This window comes from Chiloscyllium punctatum, chromosome 22 (assembly GCF_047496795.1).
Source record: "Chiloscyllium punctatum isolate Juve2018m chromosome 22, sChiPun1.3, whole genome shotgun sequence".
Classification (NCBI taxonomy): domain Eukaryota; kingdom Metazoa; phylum Chordata; class Chondrichthyes; order Orectolobiformes; family Hemiscylliidae; genus Chiloscyllium; species Chiloscyllium punctatum.
The window spans coordinates 64,102,793-64,127,406 of NC_092760.1; the positions used below are offsets into that span (position 1 = coordinate 64,102,793).

Here is a 24,614-nt window from a genome sequence, read left to right on the forward strand (position 1 = left end):
CTCTTAGTTAAGCAAAGAGCTTGGTGTGTAACCAAGTTAGAGCCTCTTCATTAAGACCAATGTGCATTAATATAGTGTCTTTAAGATATTAAAATATCCAAAGTTGCCTCAAAGGAGTGTAATCAGACAACCTTGGAAGGCACGGTAAATGATGGCTCAGTTAGCAATGCCCACATCCTCTGAATGACTAAAACAAATTGACACTGGTGTACATAAAGAGATGTTAGGAGCATCTTAGAGAAGAAACAAGGTAGGGAGCTGGAAAGGTTTAGAAAGAGAATGTCAGAACGTAAAATCCAGGCAACTAAAGGCATGGCCATCAATGATGAAGCAATTAAAGTCAGGGATGCTCAGGGGACCATAACTTAAGGTGCTTAGAGATCTAAGAGGATCATAGAGCTGGAGGAAATCACAGAGAGAGGAAGGGTCTAGAGAAAGGGTTTGAAAACTTGAAAAAAATTTCAACTGGTGGCTTTTAAGGCATAGCACGTGGTATTATTGCACATCTCAAAAAGACACTACACCTTTAAGGCAGCTAGATGACATCATGACATGTGATGGACTAGTGTATAAGGTCTCCATCTTACTTTGTTAGTTGAACAGCAGCAATCAGTTAAACAGTCCAGTGCCTTACAGTTAAATTTAGTGTAGTCAGTTTTGTATATAATGCAATAGTAATGAATAAATCCAGACCACATTGAGTCCGGGTATCTTATTGGTACATGTAGTTTGTGTTGTTAATAAATGTCAAGACATCTGTCTCAAGAAGAAACCAATATTGCACAGTTTAATTTTTGTGGCAAAACTTATAGAAAATACTTATACTGTATCATTAGCAATAACGGAGCTTTGCCCTAAGGCAACCACAACGCTTATACTTGGTTCTACCACTAAATGTTTGGCCACCTGTTCCTATGTCTTCTTCTTTGGAGAGTTTTAAATACCTGGATGAGAATTTTGAATTTGAGGCATTGCTGGCTTGGAGCCAGTATATATCAGGTTGCACATGGGTTGTGGATGATCAGGAATCGAAAGTTAGGATGAGTGGAGCAGAGTTTTGGATGAACTCAATTATGCAGAAGTGGGAAGACAGAGAATGAAAGCTGCCAATGGAAACATTGGAATAGCAAAGTCTGGAAGTAACAAAAAGACATGGATGAGTTCAAGATCTACCTCTAACAAAAACAACCAGATATTTTTGGTCAACTGCTTTTTAAAAAAATATTATCATGTGCTTGACTCCATGACTGTACAGAATTTCTACTATTGGGATGTGCCAGCTGTTTGTGGCTTTGGTGCTTAACACATTCCAGTATTGGAAGTGTTCTTTGCAAATCTGCATTAAAAACAATTGCTGTAGCCTACTGTGTGAGCTCGAGACAAAAAAAAAACTGAAGATGCTGGAATCCAAGGTAGATAAGTAGGAGGCTGGAAGAACATAGGCAGAATCAGGAGGTGGATAAGTCAACATTTCGGGTGTAACCCCTTCTTTAGGACTGGTGAGTTTAGCATTCTCCCACCAAAGCCAGGCCTAAACAAGTTCATCTGGTCCTCTTTGCACCTTGGACACCAAAGGCTGTATTTAAGCAGTAGGAAGCGTTAAAGAAAGATGATTCCATTATACCTGCATGGGCATGGGCCCTTGCTAATTCCATTGCCAGTGCTAAGTGCTCATAATACACAGTGAATAGGCCAGTGTGAAATTATGGATTTTATAATCAATTGTAAATGAAAGAATAAAGCTCAGGTAGGTCAAATGTCTAGTTTTTAAAATCTTTCAAAATTTGCTTTGGAACCTTATCACATGCCTCCAGATCCAGGGGGTATTTTTAAAATTGCGCCCCTTGCTAGGTCACTTCAGAATGTATCAAAGCCACAGACTCTGTGACTAGAGTTACATTAGAGAGATGAATTTCACTCCCCAAAAGAACATTAGCATCCAGTTGATTTTTTTCATGAAATTTTGACACTTTTAATAGGATGACAGATTTCCATTTCAACAGTCTTGTCACCTCCTTGAGGAAGAAGAACTGAATCATTTTTTAAGAAGTGCAGTCAACATTGTGTACACGATACAAGAGCCATTTTATATTCAGCAAGATCCAACTGATCAGATGAATCAGCAGCCAACTATTTTTCCTTTAGTCAGATTAGATGAGGGGAATTGATACGAAACAAGAATTACTTTTGCTGTGAATAATCTGATTTCTGCCAGGTAGCTGATCAGAACAGCCCTTCAATTGAAATCTGAAGGACAAACCCCTTCATAATGCAGCACACACTTAAGATTGCATGAAATAGTCAGGCAGGATCATGATATGTAAGACTTGTAAGACTAATTTATAGCATTAAAGGATGAGCTCTGAGACTATTGAAGAAATACATTCATTTTCAGTGTTGAAAAGAGACTTTGAAACTGTTTCTGTAGAGCTATGCAGGCTGGCTTGATTTATAGAAATGCCAAGTCTGAAGTTGCTCCAAATCATATCAGAAACATAGGAAAAAGAAAGTCAAATTTCAGACTGGTAAAATTCCCTTCTAATGTTGACTACTTTCATAAGAGCATTAGAAGGAGAAATCTTGGAATCACATCACAAGAATGCAAGGATGGATGAACAAAGATGGAACAAATATTTTCTTTATTAATATTTATCTTATGACCTTGAACTAAAACCAAACTTTTGTTAAAACAAGTGCAGGACTGATATGAAGCATTTTTAACAAAGTTTTAATCGATCTGTGATGAAATAACACTAACACTTGAATCTGGACCTTCTGGTCCAGAGATAGAGACACTAGTATTCCACAAAAAGACCCCAACTCTTTGGCTCTACTTTAAAAACTAACCATTAATAATTAAATAATTTATCACACTGAATCTCAACATCACAGTCTGACAATGCATAGATGCATATTATACAATAGGGTGAAATAGACAAAATCCTAAGTGTTGAGACAACATTAAGTGCGTAAATGCTTAATACTAATTTGGCTGAATAGAATTGTACAACAGGATTTTTTACAACCACCTGAAAGAGCAGATACTGCCATGGTTTCATCCAAAAGACATCTTCTCAAAATTGTAAGGGATTGTGTTTCTCGTCCATATTTAGGTTGAGTTACTCTTTAATTTCAATCCATGTAACATTAATCATTTATTGTGATGCAGTATTAAAATGAAAACCCCTTGAGACATGTTCAGATTTTGAAGTGGCTCAAGCAAATATTACATCATGCTGTACAAAAGACAGAAAAAATCATGAAAGAGCAAAAGGAAGGAATCAAAGTCTCGATTGTGACCTCTGGATGTGTCAACATATTTCACAGTCAATTAACTACTTTTGAAGTGTAGTCACTGTCCTCATATAAGAGGTGTGACTGGCGATTATGCAGAGCAAACTCCCACAACCAACTGTGTGATAATGGTCAGATAATCTATTTCAGTCATGGTGGGCCAGGGTAACAGGGAAACTCTTCTGCTCTTACTCAAAATAAAGCTGAGGTCTTTAATGTGCTCCTGAGAAGACAGATGAGGCCTTTGTTTAATGTCTCATCTGAATGATGACATGTCCAACAGTGTGAGATTGGGAATGTCAGAACAGATTATATGAGCAAGTGTCTGGAGTGAAACTTGAACCCATGGATCTCCGACTCTGAGCCAAGGGATGGGATTTTATGGGATCTGAAGGAATCAACAGGGACAGGGCAGAGGGAGCTGATAAATTAGGAGGGAGGCTGATGAAGAGGAAGTTGATCACATGCCCATTGCCTTCCCAAGGAGTTTTGCTGACAGTAGAAATGGTGATAGGTGAATATCCCATCCAAAGATTTAGAGGCCAATTAATGGTTTATTCCTACTGCTGTTGGCATTTTATAAAGTGGAAGGCATCCATCTGCCACATGAGGACAGTTCCTGGTAAACCCTGGCAGCTGTCCTGTAGGTTCAATGAGGAGGCCCAAGTGGTTGGGCACTCTGCCCACAGTGGCTGACCCTGCGGCAACAGGTTCCTGCTGAAGTTTGCTTGACTGTTTCTGACAAACTCCAAACACTTATTTTGGTTTGATGGCAAATCAATGCTGCTTCTTTGGGCTGGGTACAGTCCCAGCAGTGAGCACCACAACTAATGGCACTGCTGGAACTGAAAAGCTGCTAGCCATCTGGCAGCACCTGAAGGTGGGATCTGAGCTCATAAGGCAGCTCATTAGCTGCATGACAATAGGTTTGAAAAATAGCTGAGACATTGTCATCCTAAACTTTACAGCCAATGGACAGGGCATTGCTGCACCAACAGAATGATGTGTTTACTAAACATTTGAGTCAAGACGAGTCAAAACATATGGCATTGGAGAGTGCTGATGAAGGCCTTATGTCCCAAAAGTCAACTCTCCTGCTCCTCAGATGCTGCCTGACTTATTGTGCTTTTCCAGCACCACACCTTTTTGACTCTGACCCTCCAGCATCTGCAGTCCTCACTTTCTCCTAGTTACTAAACATCTGTGTTGATCTAACCTTGCAATTTAGACTGATTACTGACACTTTCTTTCAAGTTACATCAGCTGAATACTAGAAAAGTAGACAGTGAATTTAATGCACCTTCAGTCTTTTTGCCTCAAAATTCCCATTGATATATTCCCAATCCTAAACTTGCTGATACTTCAACTAATCGATATGTTTTAAATTTGTGATGAATATGTACTGTTCCCCAATAAAACCCTTGTATTACTTCTCAAGAACTGGCATGCAAGTGTGGAGATGGCCACTGCCCTTCTACTGTGGCAACAGAAATATTACTCAAGAAGAACATCCTCTGATGTATATTAAATGATTAAAGAATTTTGTTTTTAACCTTGAGATCTGAGCAACATCAGCAAGACCAGTAATTCTTGCCAATTGCTAGGAAAAGTCTATAAACTTTCTGATTTTATTATCAATTTGGGAACTAGAATTTCAAAATAGAGGCTGATGGGTGTTGATTACTTCTGTGAAAATACTTATTTAACAAAAAGTCAGACAGTACTTCCAGAACTGTGAATTAAATACAGTATAGGTCCAAAAACAGATGACAACACACTCTTGCAAGCTCTCATGTTTATATTGTTGAGTTTGTGACAGGTAGAGTCAACTTTGAGGACAATAGGTTTGTTTTTAGTTCAGAAGAATCTAGAACTGGCTAACATTTCTAATTAAATTCAGAAGATACTAGGGTAGAATTCAGAGGCAAGGTTAGTTTCTGTCGTAGATGGGGTTCAGGAAACCAGTCACCTCAGCAATTCAGTTTAATAATGTATCCTCCAAACCATGAGAGTTTGGTTAGGAATCTGCAGTTATCAAGACAGAAGATTTAGATTTTAGATTTGGGAAATGTTCATGTCTGTAGTCTTCAAAATGATTCATTGAATTGTCTCCACACTCCACATTGGCTGTAAGGGATTCAGTTATTTAGAACTCTGAAGAATTGAGATACAGATGTGATTTCTTTGGACCCAAGTCTCTTTACAATAGTGTCAGGAAACAGGTTAAAATTATTTGGCTGCATATTTTAAAAAAAAAACATTCTACCTGTTTTGTGTATTTTCTTTTAATTTGAGGCAATAAATTGCTGCACTGTTGCTGCAGAGAATCTTGTGAATATGTTTCAATGACTAACCACCATATTAAATAACTAAACAAAAGGGAAAAAAACACATGATCTATCAAGACGGGTTTCATTCTGGCATATGAAACTAGCAGTATCATCAGCTGGGATCGGAACATAATAATTAAATGCTCTTGAGATGATTAGTAGAGAAAGAGATACCGTCATCAGTGGAGCAATCCAGAACAAGGGGATATAATTGCAAAATTAGAATCGTGCATTCAGTGGTGAAAAATCTATTGATATCTTGAAAGCTCTAATCTTACAACCTGCACGGCCAGTTTTTGGGGCAAGACGTTCAGATGTCTAAAACCATTTGGATGGTATGTTCTTCCTCCTAGACACCTTATTCGGTCATTTCCCCTCTTTGTTGATTCTCCTCTCATCAGGAGAAATGGTTTTCCCAAGGTTAAACTATTAATCGTGAGTCCTTATTGATTTATAAAAATCAGAACTTGTTTAACAATGTGTTAAGTAGTCTGCAAAGATTAATTTGTTTCTTTATTGAAAGTTCAGTTACATGTTTTTAATTGCATATACGTTCTTGCTTCATAACATGCATTCATCTGGGTGTTATCTTTGACCTTCATCTGATTGGAGTAAACCAAGCCGCAGAAACTCTCATTCATCTACTTTGACATTTTGCTTGTGCATTTCAGCTGATTCAGAGTCAGTTTCTTGCTTACTGACAGATGAAGATGTTAATCTATCTTCATCCAGCAGAGGCAATGCAGTAATATGATCCTGTCAAACCACTCATCCAACACAGGGATGTTCACAATGAAATGCAATTTTTAAATGTTGGAAGAATGGAATTTAGTAAACAATTAAATATGCAGTAGATTTCAATGCTTCTCATGGTCAATTTTACAAGTCAGTCCATTTTCTCAATGATCAGATTATCGCAAACAGATGCTGAAACCTTATTGCCTCTGATATTGATGGGCAAAGTTTAACATGTTCACATAATACTTGCCTATCAGCTGTTTTATTGCTGGTCACAAATGGTTTGCAAATGGATTAATATGCCCACTCAAACAGTAGAAAAGGAATGTCATTTTAATGTCTTCCTTTGGTGATATTAACAACATTGATTTATACTGGATTCATATCTAGCTCGGAGATTATTTAGAGTGGCATTCGGATAAGAAAGTAACACTTGGGAATATGTATCAGCTGATTCTTCAGCGTGCTATGTTAACTCTTATATGGTATCCTTGGTCTTTGAGGGAGAGTGCTAAGATTGGGAGGGTAACTTCCCAGAGAAACCATCACTCTCAACATATTCCAACACAAAAAAAATTATTGAGTGAGATGCATCCAGGAGACTCTCAAACTTCAAAACCTAGCTCTCAAACTGATGAAAATGGGGTTATTTCCTGCAGATGTGGCCATCTGGACTGCCAAGAGTATCTAGGATTTTTCACATGTTTAAGCAGCCTGCCATATCTTTAGTTTAAAAATCTCTCATTGTAATTTATGCCAAGTAGAAAATAAATTAAGTTTTCTTTCAAAAAGGAAGTGAGAACCCTTACCTTGCCTTAATGTGGTTTTAAATGGGACAAAAACAATTCACCTACTTTCTACTGATCAGCTCACTGCCTTGCACGCATGTCACTTTCAACAGGTGTTGAATTCCAGTGGGGTTCCTATGGAGTTTAGCTGCTGCTCCAGCTGAACTTGACATTGGGATTGCCCCTCAGACTTTTATTGGGAAGTCCTACCACCATTGTTAACCCCTAGATTCTCTACACTCCACTACCACTATGACCGATTCCTCTTTAAGTCAATGTAGATGATAGACAAGAAAAATCTTATCCTTATTCATGTCCTGAATCCCACTCAGGTCTGCTCTCCCAGGCTGCTACACAGTGATGTCGACTTGCTGCACACTCATCCCAGTCCAACTACAGGATTAACAAAATGTACTCTAACTGATGTCATACAGTCTGCAAGCCCCAAAAATTGTTGGACAGCCATTTGTTTTGGAAAGTGCTGCAGTGCATAATGCAAGTATGACTTGCATTAGGCAGCATGGTGGCTCAGTGGTTAGCACTGCTGCCTCACAGCACCAGGGATCTGGGTTCAATTCCAGCCTCAGGTGAACTGTCTGTGTGGAGTTTGCATATTCTCCCCATGTCTGTGCTGGTTTCCTCCAGGTGCTCCAGTTTCCTCCCACAATCCAAAGATGTGCAGGTCAGTTGAATTGGTCATGCTAAATTGCCCATAGTGTTAGGTGGATTAGTCAGAGGGAAATGGGTGTGTTACTGTCTGGAGTGTCAGTGTGGACTGGTTGGGCTGAAGGGCCTGTTTCCACACTGTAGGGAATCTAATCTAATCATGACTATTCTAAAGAGGAATTCAGAGATGCTAATTTAGTTAGTGATAACATGTTTCATTGGTTGAGAAGTTATGAAAAATCTTCCGGACAAGAAAGAATGATGCATTACTTGAGGATTTTACACATTGTTAACTTCACATACCATGTCAATGGTATAAGGTGATCAGAAGTTTTTAGAACCATTAACCAATATGTCCTAAAAAGGCAGGGTGACATAATCTGAAAGCTAAAGTCAAAGGCTGGTGCTAACATGCAACAATAAACAAAAACAGAAATTGCTGGAAAAGCTCATCTGGTCATTCAGAACACCTCTGAAGAAGGCACACTGGATCCAAAACTTTAACTCTGATATGTCTCCATAGATGCTGGAGTAGTTAATTTTTTTTTGTTTTTGTTTTTGATTTTCTGAATTTTGGAATTTCTGTTTTTGTTTCCAGCATCTTCAGTTCTTTTGGTTTTTGCTGGTGCCAACGTTTTCCTACTACCCATCAGAAATGCATATACCTCAGCAAGTGACATTTGATGGTATAACCTACAAGAGACTATTTCACAGTGTATAACAGATCACAAATTCAATTAAGTGGCAGGGTCACACTGCAGTGCCAATATGCAAGCTCATCTAGGCTTCCTGAAATCTTCTACCCTCAGGTACCAATGGTCCAGCAGTGACAGGACTTGAAGTATGTACAAATTTCGCATTACAGCCCATTTAGTAAAGTAGTTTGATTCTCATGCCCAACTACTCATGGGATTGCCACAAACATTAATGATCAATTCAAAGCAGACAAAGTCAATGATTTACATGTCTGTTTGAATGAAATTAACAGAAAACATCGATCAGATTCCTGTACCGAACAAGAAATACTCCTTATTGTAAAGAAGTAAACAGCTTGCGACTATCAACATGTTGCCCTACCAATTAAAACTTTCATCCCCTTTTAAAACCCTAAGGCAAAGACAAACAAAAAAAAATGGTTTTATAAGTTGAGAGAAAAATTACTGAGAAACAGTCCAATAGCTGACTCCACAGGGATCATTTTAGCAGGACATTTTGTTCTCTGATTGCTTTTCTCTAGACTCCTTCACTTTTTCAATGAAGGCATGGGGTGATTAATACACTAACTGCAAATTTTCTTACTTACTGGTTAAGGGTAATAGCTTACAGCAATTGGTGGAAGAAATAATTGACTGCCTTCAGACTTTATGTACAATAGGAAGCTGCATATTAATGGTGTTTATGAGAGTGATAATGAATGATAATCTTTGTTAATAGGCCTTTTACCATTCTCTGGCAAGAAATGCATCTCAACATTTGGAAATCTGGTGGAAAACACAGCTACCTGCTCCCTATAATTGTAATTTACAAGTATTGGAAAAGGCCTCACTCAATTTCTCACGTGGTTCTCCTAGATTATTCACCATACCCTAAGTTGTTCAGGACCTGATTCCACCCATTATCTTCTCAAGTATTTACTCAACTTTCATTGAATGCTATGAGTGGATCTGCCATTCTGACAGGGAATGCATTCCAGATAAATGAGCTTGTTAGGTAAAGCCAATTCTCTCATCTTTGGTTCTTTTGCCAATTATTTTAAATCAGTATCCTGTAATTACTGACCCTCTTATTATTACAAATTTTCTTAATTAAGTCTATTGAGCCCTCTCAATTTGCAACTGGTCTTATAAATCTTTCTTTAAATTTGTCTTGAGGGCAATCTCAGTTTCTTTAGTTGACTGAAATCAACTTAAGCCCTTCCACTCCTGCATCCCCAGAATCAGTATACTTTCTGCAACAAGCCATACTAAAAAACAGATTCATTGGGTACATTTACCATACAGAAACATGCCATTCATACAAATACTTGTCTATTCCAAGTTTTATATGTCATGTGAGCTTCCTCCTACCATAAGTACATTTTGTAACAGTGGGTTTCACATTCCGTACACAAATATGTTTCTCATGAATTCTCTACTGAGTTGATGAGTGATAATATTCATAGAGCCTTGTTCTAGTCTTGCCCGCATCTTCTCTACTCTACATCTACCCTTCATAACTGTAAAGAGTTAGCTTATCTCTCAGTTTTATTTTCTCAATACAGCACTTCAGCCTATTCAATATTTTTAAATAGTTGTAGCCCATGGGACATAATTTTGTTAGAACTTGCTATACACAAATACATTGTTTCATAAGAGAATGGCTGCACTTCAAAAGTAATCCATTGGTTGTGAAAAAACTGGAGACAATCCTTGACCTATTCAATTTCTTTCTTCTTGATAATCCTTCTTTCTGCAAAAAAAAACAGCTGACAATTGGTTGGAAATGCAGTCCATGGGGAATTCTGGTTATAGTGAACAATCCATGGAGAATGAGTTATTTGGATCATGAGGACGTGTTCAACAACCAATATCCAAACCATCTTTTCTGAAAAGAAATAATTTGTTAAGTACCATAATTAGATGTGCACTGGTGTAGGTCAACTAGCTGAAACATATAAAAGATGTCCACAAATATGAAAGGCTGGTGATACATCTAAGGCTCATGACAAAACTGACATCCGTGGTTACCCTGGTTAGGTGATCAAAGGATCTCTTCCAATTCTTACCAATGATTTACATTAACCTAGAAACCCTGTAAAGAATAAAACGTACCTAAATACTTCATACATATTCAAAGACATAAAGTAAGATGAATAGAAAAGCAGCACATTATTTAAGTGAAAAGAAATTGCAGAACGGATGTACAGAGAACTCTTGGTGTCCAGGTACATGAAAGGTTACAGGTACAGCAAGTGGTTAGAAAGACAAATGGAATGTTGTCATTTATTGCAAGGGGAATCAAATATAAAAATTGGGATATTTTGCTCATGTTATACAGGGCATTGGTGAGGCCACATTTGTAGAGTTGCGAGGGTTTTGTTTCCTTATTTAAGAAAGGATATAAATGCAAGAGAAGCAATTCAAAGAAAGTTCACCCATCTGATACCTGGGTTGTGGTTTGGGCTGAACACAGGGTTATTTTATGGGGAAGTGTTACATAGTCTGGACTTGTGTCCAGTGGAGTTCAGAAGAATGAGAGATTTTTGTGTTGAACAGCAGAGAAAACTAGAGAGATTGAATGGCCTACTCTGGCTTCTAATTTGTATGTAGGTAGATTTTAGGTAGCATCTCCAAGGATGAGCTTATAGTGGGGAGGTTGAGGAATCTTGGAGCAGACATCCAAATCTAGACAGCTTTTATCATTACTTATGATGAATTAGCTGTCAATGCCTTAATTATGGTGAAGGATGGGGTGCTGAACAAGGTGTTAACAATCTATGTGGCATTACCATCACTGAATTTCACAATGAACAAGATCCTGGAGTCACCACTGGCCAGATATATAGCAAGCTATGTAAACTGATAATCTACAGTAAGCAATTCATCTAACTCCCTGAAACTTAGAAATGTAGAAAGATTTACTGCACAGCATGTGACCATTTGTTCCAATATATCTGCCCACTGAAGAAGAGCTATCCTGCCTAATCCCAACTTCCAGCTGTGGCTCCACTGTACGAGCCATTTAAAGTACATATCCAGATTGTGATGAAATTTGGCACCATTCCAAGCAGTGAGTTGCAGAATGCCATCACTCTCCAGATGAGGAAACAAAAATCTACCACAACAATTTCTAATCCCTACAGAACTATTTTAGATTTATGCTCCTATTGTAGACTTTTCTGCTTAGGGAAATAGGTCATGTCAATCCACTCTAAAAAAGTTCTGCCAACATTCATGTTAACTACAACAAACATGCCTCACCCTCCTTGTTAGCTCATCAAAAAGCAATAAAACACAAACTACCTTCAAAATAATCGGTACTGATTATCCATGATGAATCTTTGCCTTTCTAAATGATAATATATTCTGTCAGAACTTCTCCAAGTAACTGAGGTTAAGCAGATAGGTTTGAAAATACTCAGACCGCATCCTTCCCTCTTTTTAGATATTGTCTAATTAACCTGTTTAGAGATGTTATTACAAACCTCTGGAGCAGGTCTAACGAGAATGCAGGCCTCCTGGTCCAGATATAGGTATACTACTATTGCATGACAAGAGCCTCTCCTGCCTTTTTAAAAAAAACAGTGTAGTGTTAACAAACTTCTGATCCTTTGTGATCATCGCTGTAGTCAGAGTGGAATGGAAAATCATGGTCAGTGCTTCCATAATTTCTTCCTTTCGCTGGCTGTGATAAATTTCATCCATATCTGGTGACTCACCAACTTACAAGGGTGCTAATTACCTTAATATTCCTCCTTCACTCTATCCCAAATTTTTCCACCAACTATAAAGTGAAAGTCAAGAGTGTGATGGAATATGCTGCACTTTCTTGGATGATTGCAGCATTGACAACAGTCGAGATACGTGACATCACCTAGGACTGAGCAGTTTGTTTGACTGGCATCCCATCTATCAGCTTAAGTATTTATTTCCAAAGATGGAATTCAATAACTCACCAAAGCAACTTTCTAAACCTGCAACGTTTATTAGGTGGACGATCAAAACCAACTGATGGACGGGAACAGCACTGCCGGATGTTCGCCTCCGAGTCTAACATCATCCTAATAGGGGCCTGTATTTATTGTTTTTTCACCAATATTGAATTAGAATCCTAGAGCACATTCCTGAACAGTACTCTGGGTGTACCCACATCATGTGGATTGCAGCTGCTCAAGAAAGTAGTTTGACACCATAGGGACCACAAAACAAGAAGATGTAGCAGCAGAAGTAAGCTAATCGGCCCATCTAGTCTGCTCTACCACTCAATGAAATCATGGCTGATCTGATAATCTTCAATTCCACTACCTGCCTGTTCACCAGAACCCTTAATAACTTTACTGATTGAAAACCCATCTATAATAGCCTTATATACACTTAACTTCCTCCTCTCTGTCTAATATGTTTGATCACATTATCTGGTCTTATACACTTTCACAAGGGGAATGCTCTCTGTCTACTATATGAACCCCTCTGGGGCACAGTGATTTAGTGGTTGGTACTGCTGCCTCACAGTGCCAGGGACCCAGGTTTGATTCCAACCTTGGGCGACTGTGTGGAGTTTGCACCTTCTCCCTGTGTCTTCGTGGGTTTCCTCTGGGTGCTCTGGTTTCCTCGAACAGTCCAAAGATGTGCAGGTCAGGGGAATTGGCTATGCTAAATTGCCGACAGTGTTCAGGGAAGTGTAGGATAGGTGCATTAGTCATGGGAAATGTAAAGTAATAGGGTAGGGGAATGGGTCTGGGTGGGATACTTCTTGGAGGGTTGGTGTGGATTTGTTGAACCTAATGGCCTGTTTCCACACTGTAGGGATTCTATAAATAAATAAATAAATAAATATTATATATATATATGTTTCCTCTTTTTTTAACCTCTAATTTGCAAAATTCAAACTACTCAAATTCCCCCCCAGAAAATCTCTCCATAACTGAGGTCAACGTATTGAATCTTCGCTGGACTATCTCCAAAGCCTTAGAGAGTAACTTAGAGAGTAACCTAGCATTTATGGCAAGATTTGTTCTGAACACCTGTTTGACCATTCAGTAATTGAGAAGTCTGCAGTTGAATTGGAGCTGAAGTGTACAGATATATCTAGACAGCAAAATCCTTATTTGCATTCCCTATTACCAGTTGAACTTCATTCTAGTATTTAGTAATTTATTCATAAGCACCACCCTAAATACTGTGCTGCAGATTTCTCTCAGACTCTCTGCATTATCATCACCACTGAACTTCCTTCCTGTTTTTGTATCAACTGCAATAGTAGATTAGGCTATAGTACACTCACTTCCTTCGTCCAAGTATCAATGTACATTATAAATATTTGCGGTCTAGCACTCATCCCTGTAGTATTCCACTAGTTACAGGTTGCCATTCTGAAAATATACTCCTTATCTCAATTCTCTCACTTTAAATAACAGATATTCAGCTAACTGCTCTATACAAACATGTTTTATCTCCTACTGTACTTGAAGAAGGGTGCTTCAATGGCAATTTTCTAATCATCTGGGACTTTTTTAGAGCATAAGGAGTTATTTGAAGATTACTACTGGTGAAGACAGTATCTCTGTAGCTACTTCCTTTAATAACCTAGTTTGCATCCCATCAGGTACAGGCTATGTATTGTCTTTTAGTCCCATCAATTTCCCTAATATTGTTTTTGAAGTGATAGTAATTGCATCTACTTTTCTCCCCCAGTTTTTCCTTTGATTATTTATGATGTTTGGAATGCTATTAGGCTCTTCAATCATGAAGACTGATTGCGACGACTCATTGGATTTCCGCAGGCAGTGGAAATCAAATGTCACTCCTTCTGGAGTATCACAAAAATCAAACTTCCCAATTTACTGAAGTTACAGATTCAGGATGATAGAAAGCACGGGCCAGCTTTCTGTACATACCAAGAATTACAATTCATTATAATTACATGGACTCTAGTTACAGGTAAACAGTTATAAACTATTGACATATAGCACCACTAATTAAACTCTCATCCCTTAAAAATTCCTTACATGCATAAACAGTCAGACAAACAGATACTGAGAAAGATAGGATATGGGTAGAGGAATATTGGAAGGGAATTCAGAGGTTCCCTATTCATGATTGGCTGAGATGATCCTTATAATATCTCTGCTGTTCAGAAATTTGCTTCTCAGTTGTCTTTGGATGCTTTCACTAATTTGCAAGGAACATAAAATGGTTCATTTGTTTATAGAGGAGTTCTTAGTCACATCTTACAATAACTGCTAAAGGAAAAAATGAATTTGGTTTGTTCAGATTTAAAATGGTTTTGACTGCAGAGAACAGGGAGACTGCTTCTGCACTGATGGTGAACAATCCATTGTCATTAAACTGTTCCCAATCCAAGCTGCTCAGTTAACTGAAAACCAATCTCACAGTTGCTGGCAGGCAAAAGGCTTTTGTCCTTGAAAGTTGGTCATTAACCCATAGACAATTGAGCTTCTTATTGCTGTCTAGATGCATCTGTACATTTCAGCTCCAATTCAGCTACAGACTTCTCAATTACTGATTGGTCAAACAGTTGTGTATAACAATGCTTGCTAGGTTTCTTGCTTTTCAAAACATGACAAAATCCTTTAAAATGTTACTTTTAAAATAGTTGTTCTGCATTTCCATCCATGATTTTCAAAAGCACAAAAATAAAAAGACACAGTATTTATCTAATGCAAAATATTCATTCAGCTTGTCTGCTTTTCTGCTTCCCTATTAGTATTTCCTGAGTTTTATCCTCTAAGGGACTTATGTTCACTTTGGCCTCTTTATTTCATTTGGTATAGCTAAGAATCTCTTGCTATCCATCTTGATGTTACTGGCAAGCTTATCCTCAAAATTTATATTTGCCCTTTTTTTTGATCATTTTCTGTTCATTTTTAAACTTTCCAATCTTCTGGATGACCACTAATGTTTGCCACATTGTGTATTTTCCTTCTTTGTGAGCCATGTACTATTTTCTTAAATCTCTAGCTCAACTGTCTTTGCTGCTCAACTCCTTTCCTTGTCCACTCAAGTAACTCTTTCCCCCATTCCCTTATTTAAGATTAGCAGAGATGTTTCTGACCCAACTTTCTCAATCTCAAATTGAACTAACATTGTTATGCTCACTGTTTTCAAGGTTCAATTTTATTTAATCTACCTCATTACACATTACCAGTTTCAAAACTGCCTGATCCCTGGTTGGATCTGCAAAGCATCATTCTAAGAAACTGGTCCTGAATAGACAATAAATATTTTCTTGTGATTATCCCGGCCAACCTGATTTTCCCAGTCTACATGAATGTAAAGTCATGATTAATGTAACCTTTTTTGCATGTCCTCATTTTTTCCTAATTTCTCCTGTCAAATCAGTATAGCTACTGTTGGGGCTTATAGACTTCTCCCACCAGTGTCTTCTTCTCCTTTTTATTTCTTAATGCCACCCATATGCATTCTACACATTCCATCAAACATAAATTATTGCTATTGTATTCCAAGTTCTACTTCAGCCCTGAGGAGATGTCCTTAACCCAGGTACTGGGTATAATCATAACCTTAGGACTTACACTCATGACTACAGAGAATAGAATATATCCCCCTAATTATGCTGTTTCCTACCATGACTATGTTTCTATTTCCTCTTTCAATTTGAATGGTTCCCTCTATCATGGTCAGTTAATCTCCACCGTCCCCACTTTCAACCACACTGCTTGTAAGAACCTTGTGACAGTTGGGCAATTGCAGGGGTCAAGACTCTGTGAATACATCAGCTTGAGTCCTCATATCTGCCTCGTCCACAACCCATTCTCCTGTTCCTGATCACAGACCAAATTTCAATTGGTCTGTGTGTTTGTCTCTTGTAGCAAAGTGTCTAGGTAACTGACACCCTCCCTGATATGGCTCACGTCTGCAGGTTAGATTCCAGCTCCTCAACTCAAGTACATAGTTCTTTGAGCTACAAATCCTTAATGTGGATGGTTTTTCTCTGAATAATCTTAGAGTCAATCAGCTTCCACATGTTGCAGCAGCAACACATCACCTTTCAAGCCATGGCTATCATGTTGGATTTAACTTAAAAATTAATTACTTCATTCTCCCTGATCTTTACAGTTTATTCTTATTTTTAATCTGGAGATGTTATCAATCTTACTCTTAATAAGACACTTTTAAGAAAAGAGGGAAGAAAAAGATTAGAGACCAAACATAAACCTAAGACCTTAATTTTACATTAAAGACTAGAAATGTTCATCAATCATATTTACTAACAGCAGCTTACCCTGCACTTACATCACAAGTGTGGTCTGTGATGTTATCCTCCTTATCTAAAACACCTCTATCCCTCTCTGTACCAAATTCCCATTTTGACCTAAATTCCCAGCAACACTGACCTGGTTTTTGTTTATCTCATTTCCTATGAGTGAATGTTAACTACCACTGTCATGCAACTTTAAAACTGAAGTTGAAAAGGATTGGCCCAAATTTCTATTGAAGATCACATTTAAGAACAGGTAATGTTAGTTCTGCCAAAGATTTGGCTCCACGATGTCTTTTTGTCCATCTTTATTGTAATTTTCGGTCACTTCCCAATCAATATAAGCAAAATGAACAGCTTAATGTCAGGAACTCACCTAACTGGAACAGTAAAACTTGACTCAGTGCTGACCACATCCAGTCATTGTAAGGCAGCAATCAATACAATAAAAATCGTTCGGAGTGATATTGTCAAATCAGTGCATGATAACATGGAATCACCTCATCATGCTATTAAGTGGTTTTGTGGGCCCTGCTTACAATGTGAGTTACTCACCTCTGATAATGCAGAACAGCTTCTGAATTCATTTTCAGTATGTTATGGGTGGGATTTTCAGGAAACATACAGAATATTAAGTAGAATTTTAAAATTTAGCTTTTCTTGATAAGATAATCCTTTATCCCAGGAATCCACCCTGCAAATCTCCTCCAATACTACCTCCAATATCAGAATATAATTTTTTAAAATACTGGATACAGGACTGTACATGGTACTCCAGGTATGGCCTCATCAACACCCTGCACAGTTGCAGCAAATCTCCCCTATTTTTAAACTACAATCCCCTGGCAATAAAGGCCAAAATTCCATTTGACTTCTTAATTACTGCACTTGCAAACTAATATAGGTCTCCTTCATTACCTTACTAGCAATATCTATTCTATAAATGTAACACGTATCTGCTTGCTTTCATGCAATAAACAACAGCACCTTCAGGGTAGACCGTCAAGTAGTTTTCCTCTACCACATTAGAGCAAGGCCATCCTTTGTATGCCAATCTTAAAGGCAGCTAGTGGTAGAAAGTGGGCTGGGCATATCTTTCACAAAAGAATGGTGGCAACCAGCCATCATGTGACACAGTGAGCTATGACATAATTTCCAATGCTCCCCAGAGAAATCTTCAGATGTAGCTTTACGAAGGCTCCTTGAGCTGAATGTCAACAGCTGGGTAACCTGAGCATTCAAAAACTTGAAGAAGAATGACTGATGGAAAAATTCAGCAAGAAAGTATCTACAGGCAATTGGCAACGAGCAGTTCAAGCCTGGTAACAGACACACAGACACAAGTGTGAGCTAGAAGCTACATGGAGCTGGAAGGCTAGTCACACTTGGCAGTTACAGATTGCAGTGCATGCTGCTAAACTGTAGTTATACTGATTAAGATTTCAGCACAGACATTGAAGGCTTTGTGAGTAACATTTGAATCCCTGGTGGTCAAAGGGAGAAACTTAAATAAAACAGCACAGATACAGGCTGAGAATGTTGGGAAGTAAGTGAAACATGCACAGCTCAGAGCGCACAATGCCCTGCACCACAAAGCATTACGGTAGAAGAAACCAATGGCTATAAATATAAATATAATTTTACATTTATAAATATATAAATATAATTTTCAAAAAGGTCACATCATTGGGACTGTTGCAAAGCCATTATTTTGACTGCATCAATGTGGAAACATCTCCTATAACAGCAGCATTCATTGCCAGTATTGCTTATTGCACAATTGGAATCCATTAAAGTAAGCAGATGTAGCAGTATCAAAATAATTAGAATTAGAAGCCTTCAAATAAGGAAAAATAAAAGAACAATTTGGAAGACATGGCAGCATAAATCATATTGCTAGTCAAGTTTCATTTCAGAGATGGGCCAAGTAAAACACAGAATTGGACATCTTAAGGTAAACAGTTCTTAAGGTACAGATTTCAAACCAGATACCAAACAGAAACATAACAAGTAAATATACTTTAGTATTAAACTGGAACTATAGTTAATTACTTTATACTTCACCAAGCACAAAAGAAACAATGGACATGTTTGATGAAGTTCTGTAAGTTTTTGACCATTACTTCAATCTTAGAAGAAATATAATTCTTGAAGAAGCAGGATATAGCAGAAGAGTTTAGGGAATGCCATAATATATTTCCTGAGGTCTCCAGATCTAGAGAAAAAAAATGACTTTGGAGCTTTGAATTCAGAACTCAATAGAGACAGTTATTGGAATTGCTGATGAATTTGATTTATTACTGCCAAAAGATTATTTGACTTGATAGAAAACCATGCAGATGTTGAAAGGAACAAAAGTCCAAAAGTGATACTGATTAAGTACAATGAGGATAAAATTAACTTTATCATAAGAGATCAGCAAAATCCTTTCAGTTCTTAAGGCACAAAATCTCAAAGACACATGTGAGAAGCTACCAAAAAGAATAAGCCAGATAGCAGGATAAAAGAACCAGTGTCAATGCTGCTGAGCAAGGAAACTTCTCAGACATGATCAGTGCCCAGCTTTAAAAAGAAAATACGTAATCTATAAAACTGCAGATCACTTAGTGAAGGTGTATAAAAGTAGGGCACAGTTATATAGTAACAAAAAACCCAAATAGCTACTCACACAAAGTAGTTCATGATGTAGACCAGCTACATTAGAAGGGAGCTAAAAGATATTCCTAATGGAAATAGGGAATTCAAAGCAAGCATTTTTGCAAGAAGAAGTTTATGTTAATGGAGATTTCATTAATTTTAAGTCTGATTTACAGAGGTGTATACCATTATTATCAGATAGGAGACCAGTACTGAAGAAATAGTTTTTACAGACTACTAGTTTTTATCTCACTACCCTTCTTTAATGCATTATTTAAAACCTAACACTTTGGCATAGCTTTTTATCATCTGACTTCATAGCTCCTTATGTGATTCAGTGTCAGTAATTGTGTGTATTGCTCCTGTAATTACATTGTGGGACATTTTGTGACACTAAGGTGCTATGTAAATATAAATTGTTATTGTAGCTTGCATTTACTTTTTAAACTAGCCATAGAATCTGCTTCAAATGCTTTTGCAGGCAGTGTTCAAGATCATCAAAGTATCACTGAAAACCTTATACATTATGAGCATTAAAAAAAACCCTACTCCATCAATGATTCTTTTATTTTATTTCATGAGGCAGCTATCCTTATCACCTCCTGGTGTATTCCTGATAAATTAATGCCAATGGATCCTGACTCAAGTAATTAAGTGATTTTCACCAGCACCAACCAGGATCTGGATTACCAATGACACAGATTAAGTTCATGTAAGATTCTGAGCAAGATTGAAAGCTGGATGCCAGGAGTGAAAGTATGAAAAAAGCTCTTACTATCCAATTTCTCTACCCAAAGCTGATGAATTTACTGCCACTATAATGATGCATTTACTGTGTACAATTTACTAAAAAGAAAATGATTTTTTTAAAAAGATGACAACTATACTCAAAAAAACAAAGTATTTAATTTCAAGGGACAGTTAATTATACTTGCAGAACGTATTTTGCATACTCCATGTCAATACAATTCTATATACAGCATAAAGAATTACATGCCTCAGATCCCACTGCACCAACCCCTCTTTCCAAAGAAAGTGCTATTTAATGCATAAATTGGTTGATCATATAAAGCCATATGAATGACAAATCAAGATCATTATTATCAAAAACATTTTTTTCTGTGATATGCAAGTTAGTAGAATCAAATTATAACAGGGCGTGGTGACCATACATAAAGCTATAACTAAATTAATACTAAGTCTCGTGTTCAACAGTGCCGAATAAATCAAGACTGGTTTATCATTGACTGCAGCTGTAAAACGCTAATGAATGCACACACTGAATAGTTTTGGCTCCAACTTTGAAACTGAAATTTATTACATTTCCCGCAGTTGACTGTCCCTCTTGTCTGGGCAAAAATCCAGCCACTCTTCTAGTTTGTAAAACAAGCGCAACATGCCTAGTGGAATTTTATTTAAACCGCTCGGCTATCGATTACGTCTGAAGACTCGACAGCGGCCTGTGAGTCTGGCGTAGGATGTTTGATTAAAAAAAAACATCCAGAAACAGCAAGTATGGCTAAGCCCGTTTAATATGGTCGCAGTTAAACAGGGTTAATGTTAGCAGCAGTGCATCATTATCATGCCATTCCATCCGAAAGCACAACCAATTTAAAATACACAAATTCTTCCTTCTCATTCCCAGCCTGGACGGGATGGGGCAAATTTAAAACGATTAGTGATTGGAGTGGTGAGTCAGTGAATGACCTATATTTTTGCACCATTCCTACAGAGTTTCAAGTGTTACTTTTTTTCCCCAGTGAATTTGGACACTAGTTTTGTTTTATTGTTTAATTGTGTTTATTTCATGCCGCGATGAAAAGCAACTTCAGATAATTATGCCAAATTTCATCTAAACTATCAGCCTCCGATAATAGTCCTCTCGTTCACTGCCGTATGAAGTTTATGAAGCAACACTTGGTAGTCACTCGGTTAAGTCTGCTGCTTAACTAGAGATGGGAACTGCAATTCCAGTCTTTGGAGACTGCGGTTCGAAATGTCGAGATTCAGTGAACTAAATCATCATCTAAATGACAATCGCCTGTCATTCGCTCTTCTTATCTCAGAGGGAATTCATGGGGTGGGGGTGGCTGTGTACGTGGGAACTCCAAAGAGTTGAATACATTCGAAAAATCAAGGGTTCGCGCAATCAAGGGTTCACACGTGCAGCAAGAAAGACAAGAATTTGCCCCACTTTCACTTCCAGCCTAAGGCAAATACGAAACAACATTGTACCTGAGTCTGAGTGGCGTGGTCGGCCTCGATCCCGGAGATAGTAAGAAAAATCCAGACAGCTTTCGTGTTCCACCAGCCCTTTAAAGCAGAGTTCGGTCACTATATTGAGCGCTTTCTGACAAAGCTCGTCCTCTCTGTCTCCAGTCATTTCCCATCAACATCCTTCTGAATGGGGCTCAACGGCCGCTCCACAGGACGTAGGAAGAGGAGCTCCTTCTCATTCTCGACTGTACACCCAGCGCCAAAGCTTCAGCACCGTGGACAGCGGCATGAATTCAGCTCCCCCCCCCCTCTCTTCTCGGCAAGCTGAGCGCTTCTAACCGCACCCCTGCCAAGCTGGGAATGTGTGTCTGTGTGTGTCTCTGTGTGTGTGTGTGTGTGTGTGTGTGTGCGCTTCTTTCAAACCTGGTCCCCACCCCACCAACCAAACGTCTCCCCTGGCCGCCGGAGGCAGTGATTGTGTTGATACGATCAGTGCGGCAAGGGAGGTCCAACCCGGCCCATGTCTGAATCCTACTCAGTGGCCCCTGTCCATCAGCGCCGGGTGTGAGCTGCTCACGTACATTGGAGATAAATGGCTTCCACCGCTCGGCTGCGAGCTATCACTTAGCAGATGTGATCACTGGGGATTTGCAAAGCTTCCGCCTTAAAACGCCGTGCTAATTACTCGGCGCGGTTTATCTGCAGTTCCCTCCTCCGCAGATCCCAGAGGAATTTTGGCCCTTCGAAATAAAGTTTACTCAGATGCCAAGGAAGTGGCGAGAAAAGGGTGGGGCTGAATATATTCCTTATTTAGTCGACCATACTCTCAATAGTTATTTCAATGGACTTTTCTCCTGTTCAAGCGTCTCTTCAACTAAAAAGAGAATGGTCCCGTTCCTATACCACCCTCCTCAGTCGTCATGTGATGTAAAGGATCCAGGTTTAAGTGGGGCTGCAATGTCTAACAAGGGTTTTATTTGATAGTATTTAATAGGCGCAAGTTGGTCATTCATAGATAAGCAAAGCGATCCAGTGGAAATTCAGGGTTTCACAAAAGTCAATTACTGTAAAAGGTAACCCTCTCGGAAGGGTCGCTAAATGTATTACGGGGAAATAGGAGTCGGTAAAATTGAGAAAGGAATACAATTCACAAGGATAATGTACCTGTTGCCAAGTGCTGGAACACAAAATGTATTTAAAGCATATTGAAGATTAGAATATATTAGAATAGTCATGTGGTTGTTTCTGATCGCCGCGGGCACGAGGGGCCGAAGGGTATTTTTCTGAAGAGTACATGACTCTACGAAGGTGTTCACTGCAAGGTGTGGTTAGTGATGAGAAAAATGGAGATACGCCGCGTCTCCGTCTCCTGTTCGTCTCCAGTGCTAATCTCAGAATGAGCACTTCAGAATTGTTTCTGACTGAAATCGAAACCGTTAACACAACTCATTTTCTCCGCACATCCTGCCTGAATTGCCGAGGATTCTCACCCTCTCCTGTTTATGTTTCGAATTCCGAACACCTGCGGTATCTTGGCTTTTGGGTCAGGCTCGGTGTGGTTCAGCACTATCTCTCTGGACAGCGACCCGCAGCCTGTCACTAAGTTGTACGGAGCGAGGTGGCTCTCTCAAGTCAGCGAGGAGACGGAATTTTAAATTGTTATCTTTTTTTTATGCGTATGCACACAGTCGTCGAGAAATTGCAGCCAGTACGAAACCTCTCCTACTGACTGAATCTGACCTTCTCGCGAAGAGAAATGTTTGCCCAGCAACAGTCATGTTTGACGTAATGACCCTATTATTTTCTAATTGAGACAGGCGTTTAAAAAGCACGCAGTCGTGAACCAAGCAATGATGCCTGCTAGTTTACTTGGAACGACCTTAAAAAAAAGTGAAACTGCTAGGAAGGACTGGAAGAGAAGGCTGGGACTCCATTTCAGAGGGACAGGGGGGCATGTGTGCTGCAACTTGAGCACTCTGCTCCGTTCCCTTGTTTAGGGCTGTCTCCCTAAACTACCTCAATTTGAGATACCTGTCAATCTAACTGAAAGCACAACTTCGGCGAGAGGATCAAAAAAGTGTGGAAAGTTGACCATTATATTACGAATCAAGTAAACTGTAAAAGTTAGTGAGCCAGCTTACCAGAAGAGCTTTGTTCCATAGATCGGGCTGGTAACGTTGTGCCGGCTAAAAGGCAGGTCGCTTCTCGCAACATTTCGAAGTTTCCCCCCGCTTTTCTCCTCCTACTCGGCCAGGGGAGCTCACTTTCATGAAATGCAACTTTAAATTTATTTTCTTACAAAACTGGCAGTCCGCGTGTTCGCCCCCTCACGCTTGAAGTTGAAAGCATCGTGTCAGAATCAGAGCCCCTTCACAAAGCTCCCACAAACGGGCAAGGTATTTTTCCTCCCCATTTAGCACAGTTTCAAAAGAAACAGGGCCTCAAAATAAATCATCGCACGCTCTAAAAAAAAGAAAATAAAACGAGTTCGGCCAATAAAGAGCTCATTACGGCCAAGTGTATACTGCTTCAGATCTCAACCTCCTCTGAACTTTGAAATGAGGCTAACCTCTCTTTTTATTGTCATCACTCAACTAATCTTTTACCGCACGGCCGTGTATGAATAATTTAGAATCTACCTTGGCTAAAGCAACAGGCGACTCCTACAATAACAACTAAATGGAACTCTGCACACATCATGTAACTAACATTTGGACAGAAAACTAGTGATGGATGTTTTAATAAAAAAAACTAAGCCACAGAAGGATATAATGAACTCCCCGAACTGCCCCGTTAAGTTACTGGCAGTAACAATACAATAGATTGCAGTTTGGTTTCAATCTATTTCATGAAGCGGAATTATTAGGCAGTGGGACACGTTCATTAGGCAACACTGTGAGAATACTCGCCGTGTGCAATTGTTCAGTTTCATTGAGATAACTGCTGGCTTGGAAATAGCAAGTGAAGTCTGGCGAGGCACGTTCCGTGTTAATGCTGGACCGTC

At 38.8% G+C, this 24,614-nt stretch overlaps 1 protein-coding gene across 3 annotated transcripts in view; it reads right to left on the bottom strand.

Annotated features, from left to right (window-relative positions):
• Positions 1 to 24,073, bottom strand: part of syt9b (synaptotagmin IXb) — a 99,967-nt gene extending 75,894 nt beyond the window's left edge. For 2 of the 3 annotated variants that reach the window (XR_011963753.1, XM_072592546.1), the window contains exon 1: positions 21,629 to 22,793. Coding sequence is in view for 2 of the 3 variants with exons in the window: in XM_072592546.1 (XP_072448647.1) it covers positions 21,629 to 21,776 (148 nt within the window). In the remaining variant the exon portion in view is untranslated. Of the gene's footprint in view, positions 1 to 21,628; positions 22,794 to 23,751 lie in introns of those variants that run through there. The other variant, XM_072592547.1, reaches the window with a different exon arrangement.
• Between the last annotated feature and the right edge of the window lie 541 nt (positions 24,074 to 24,614).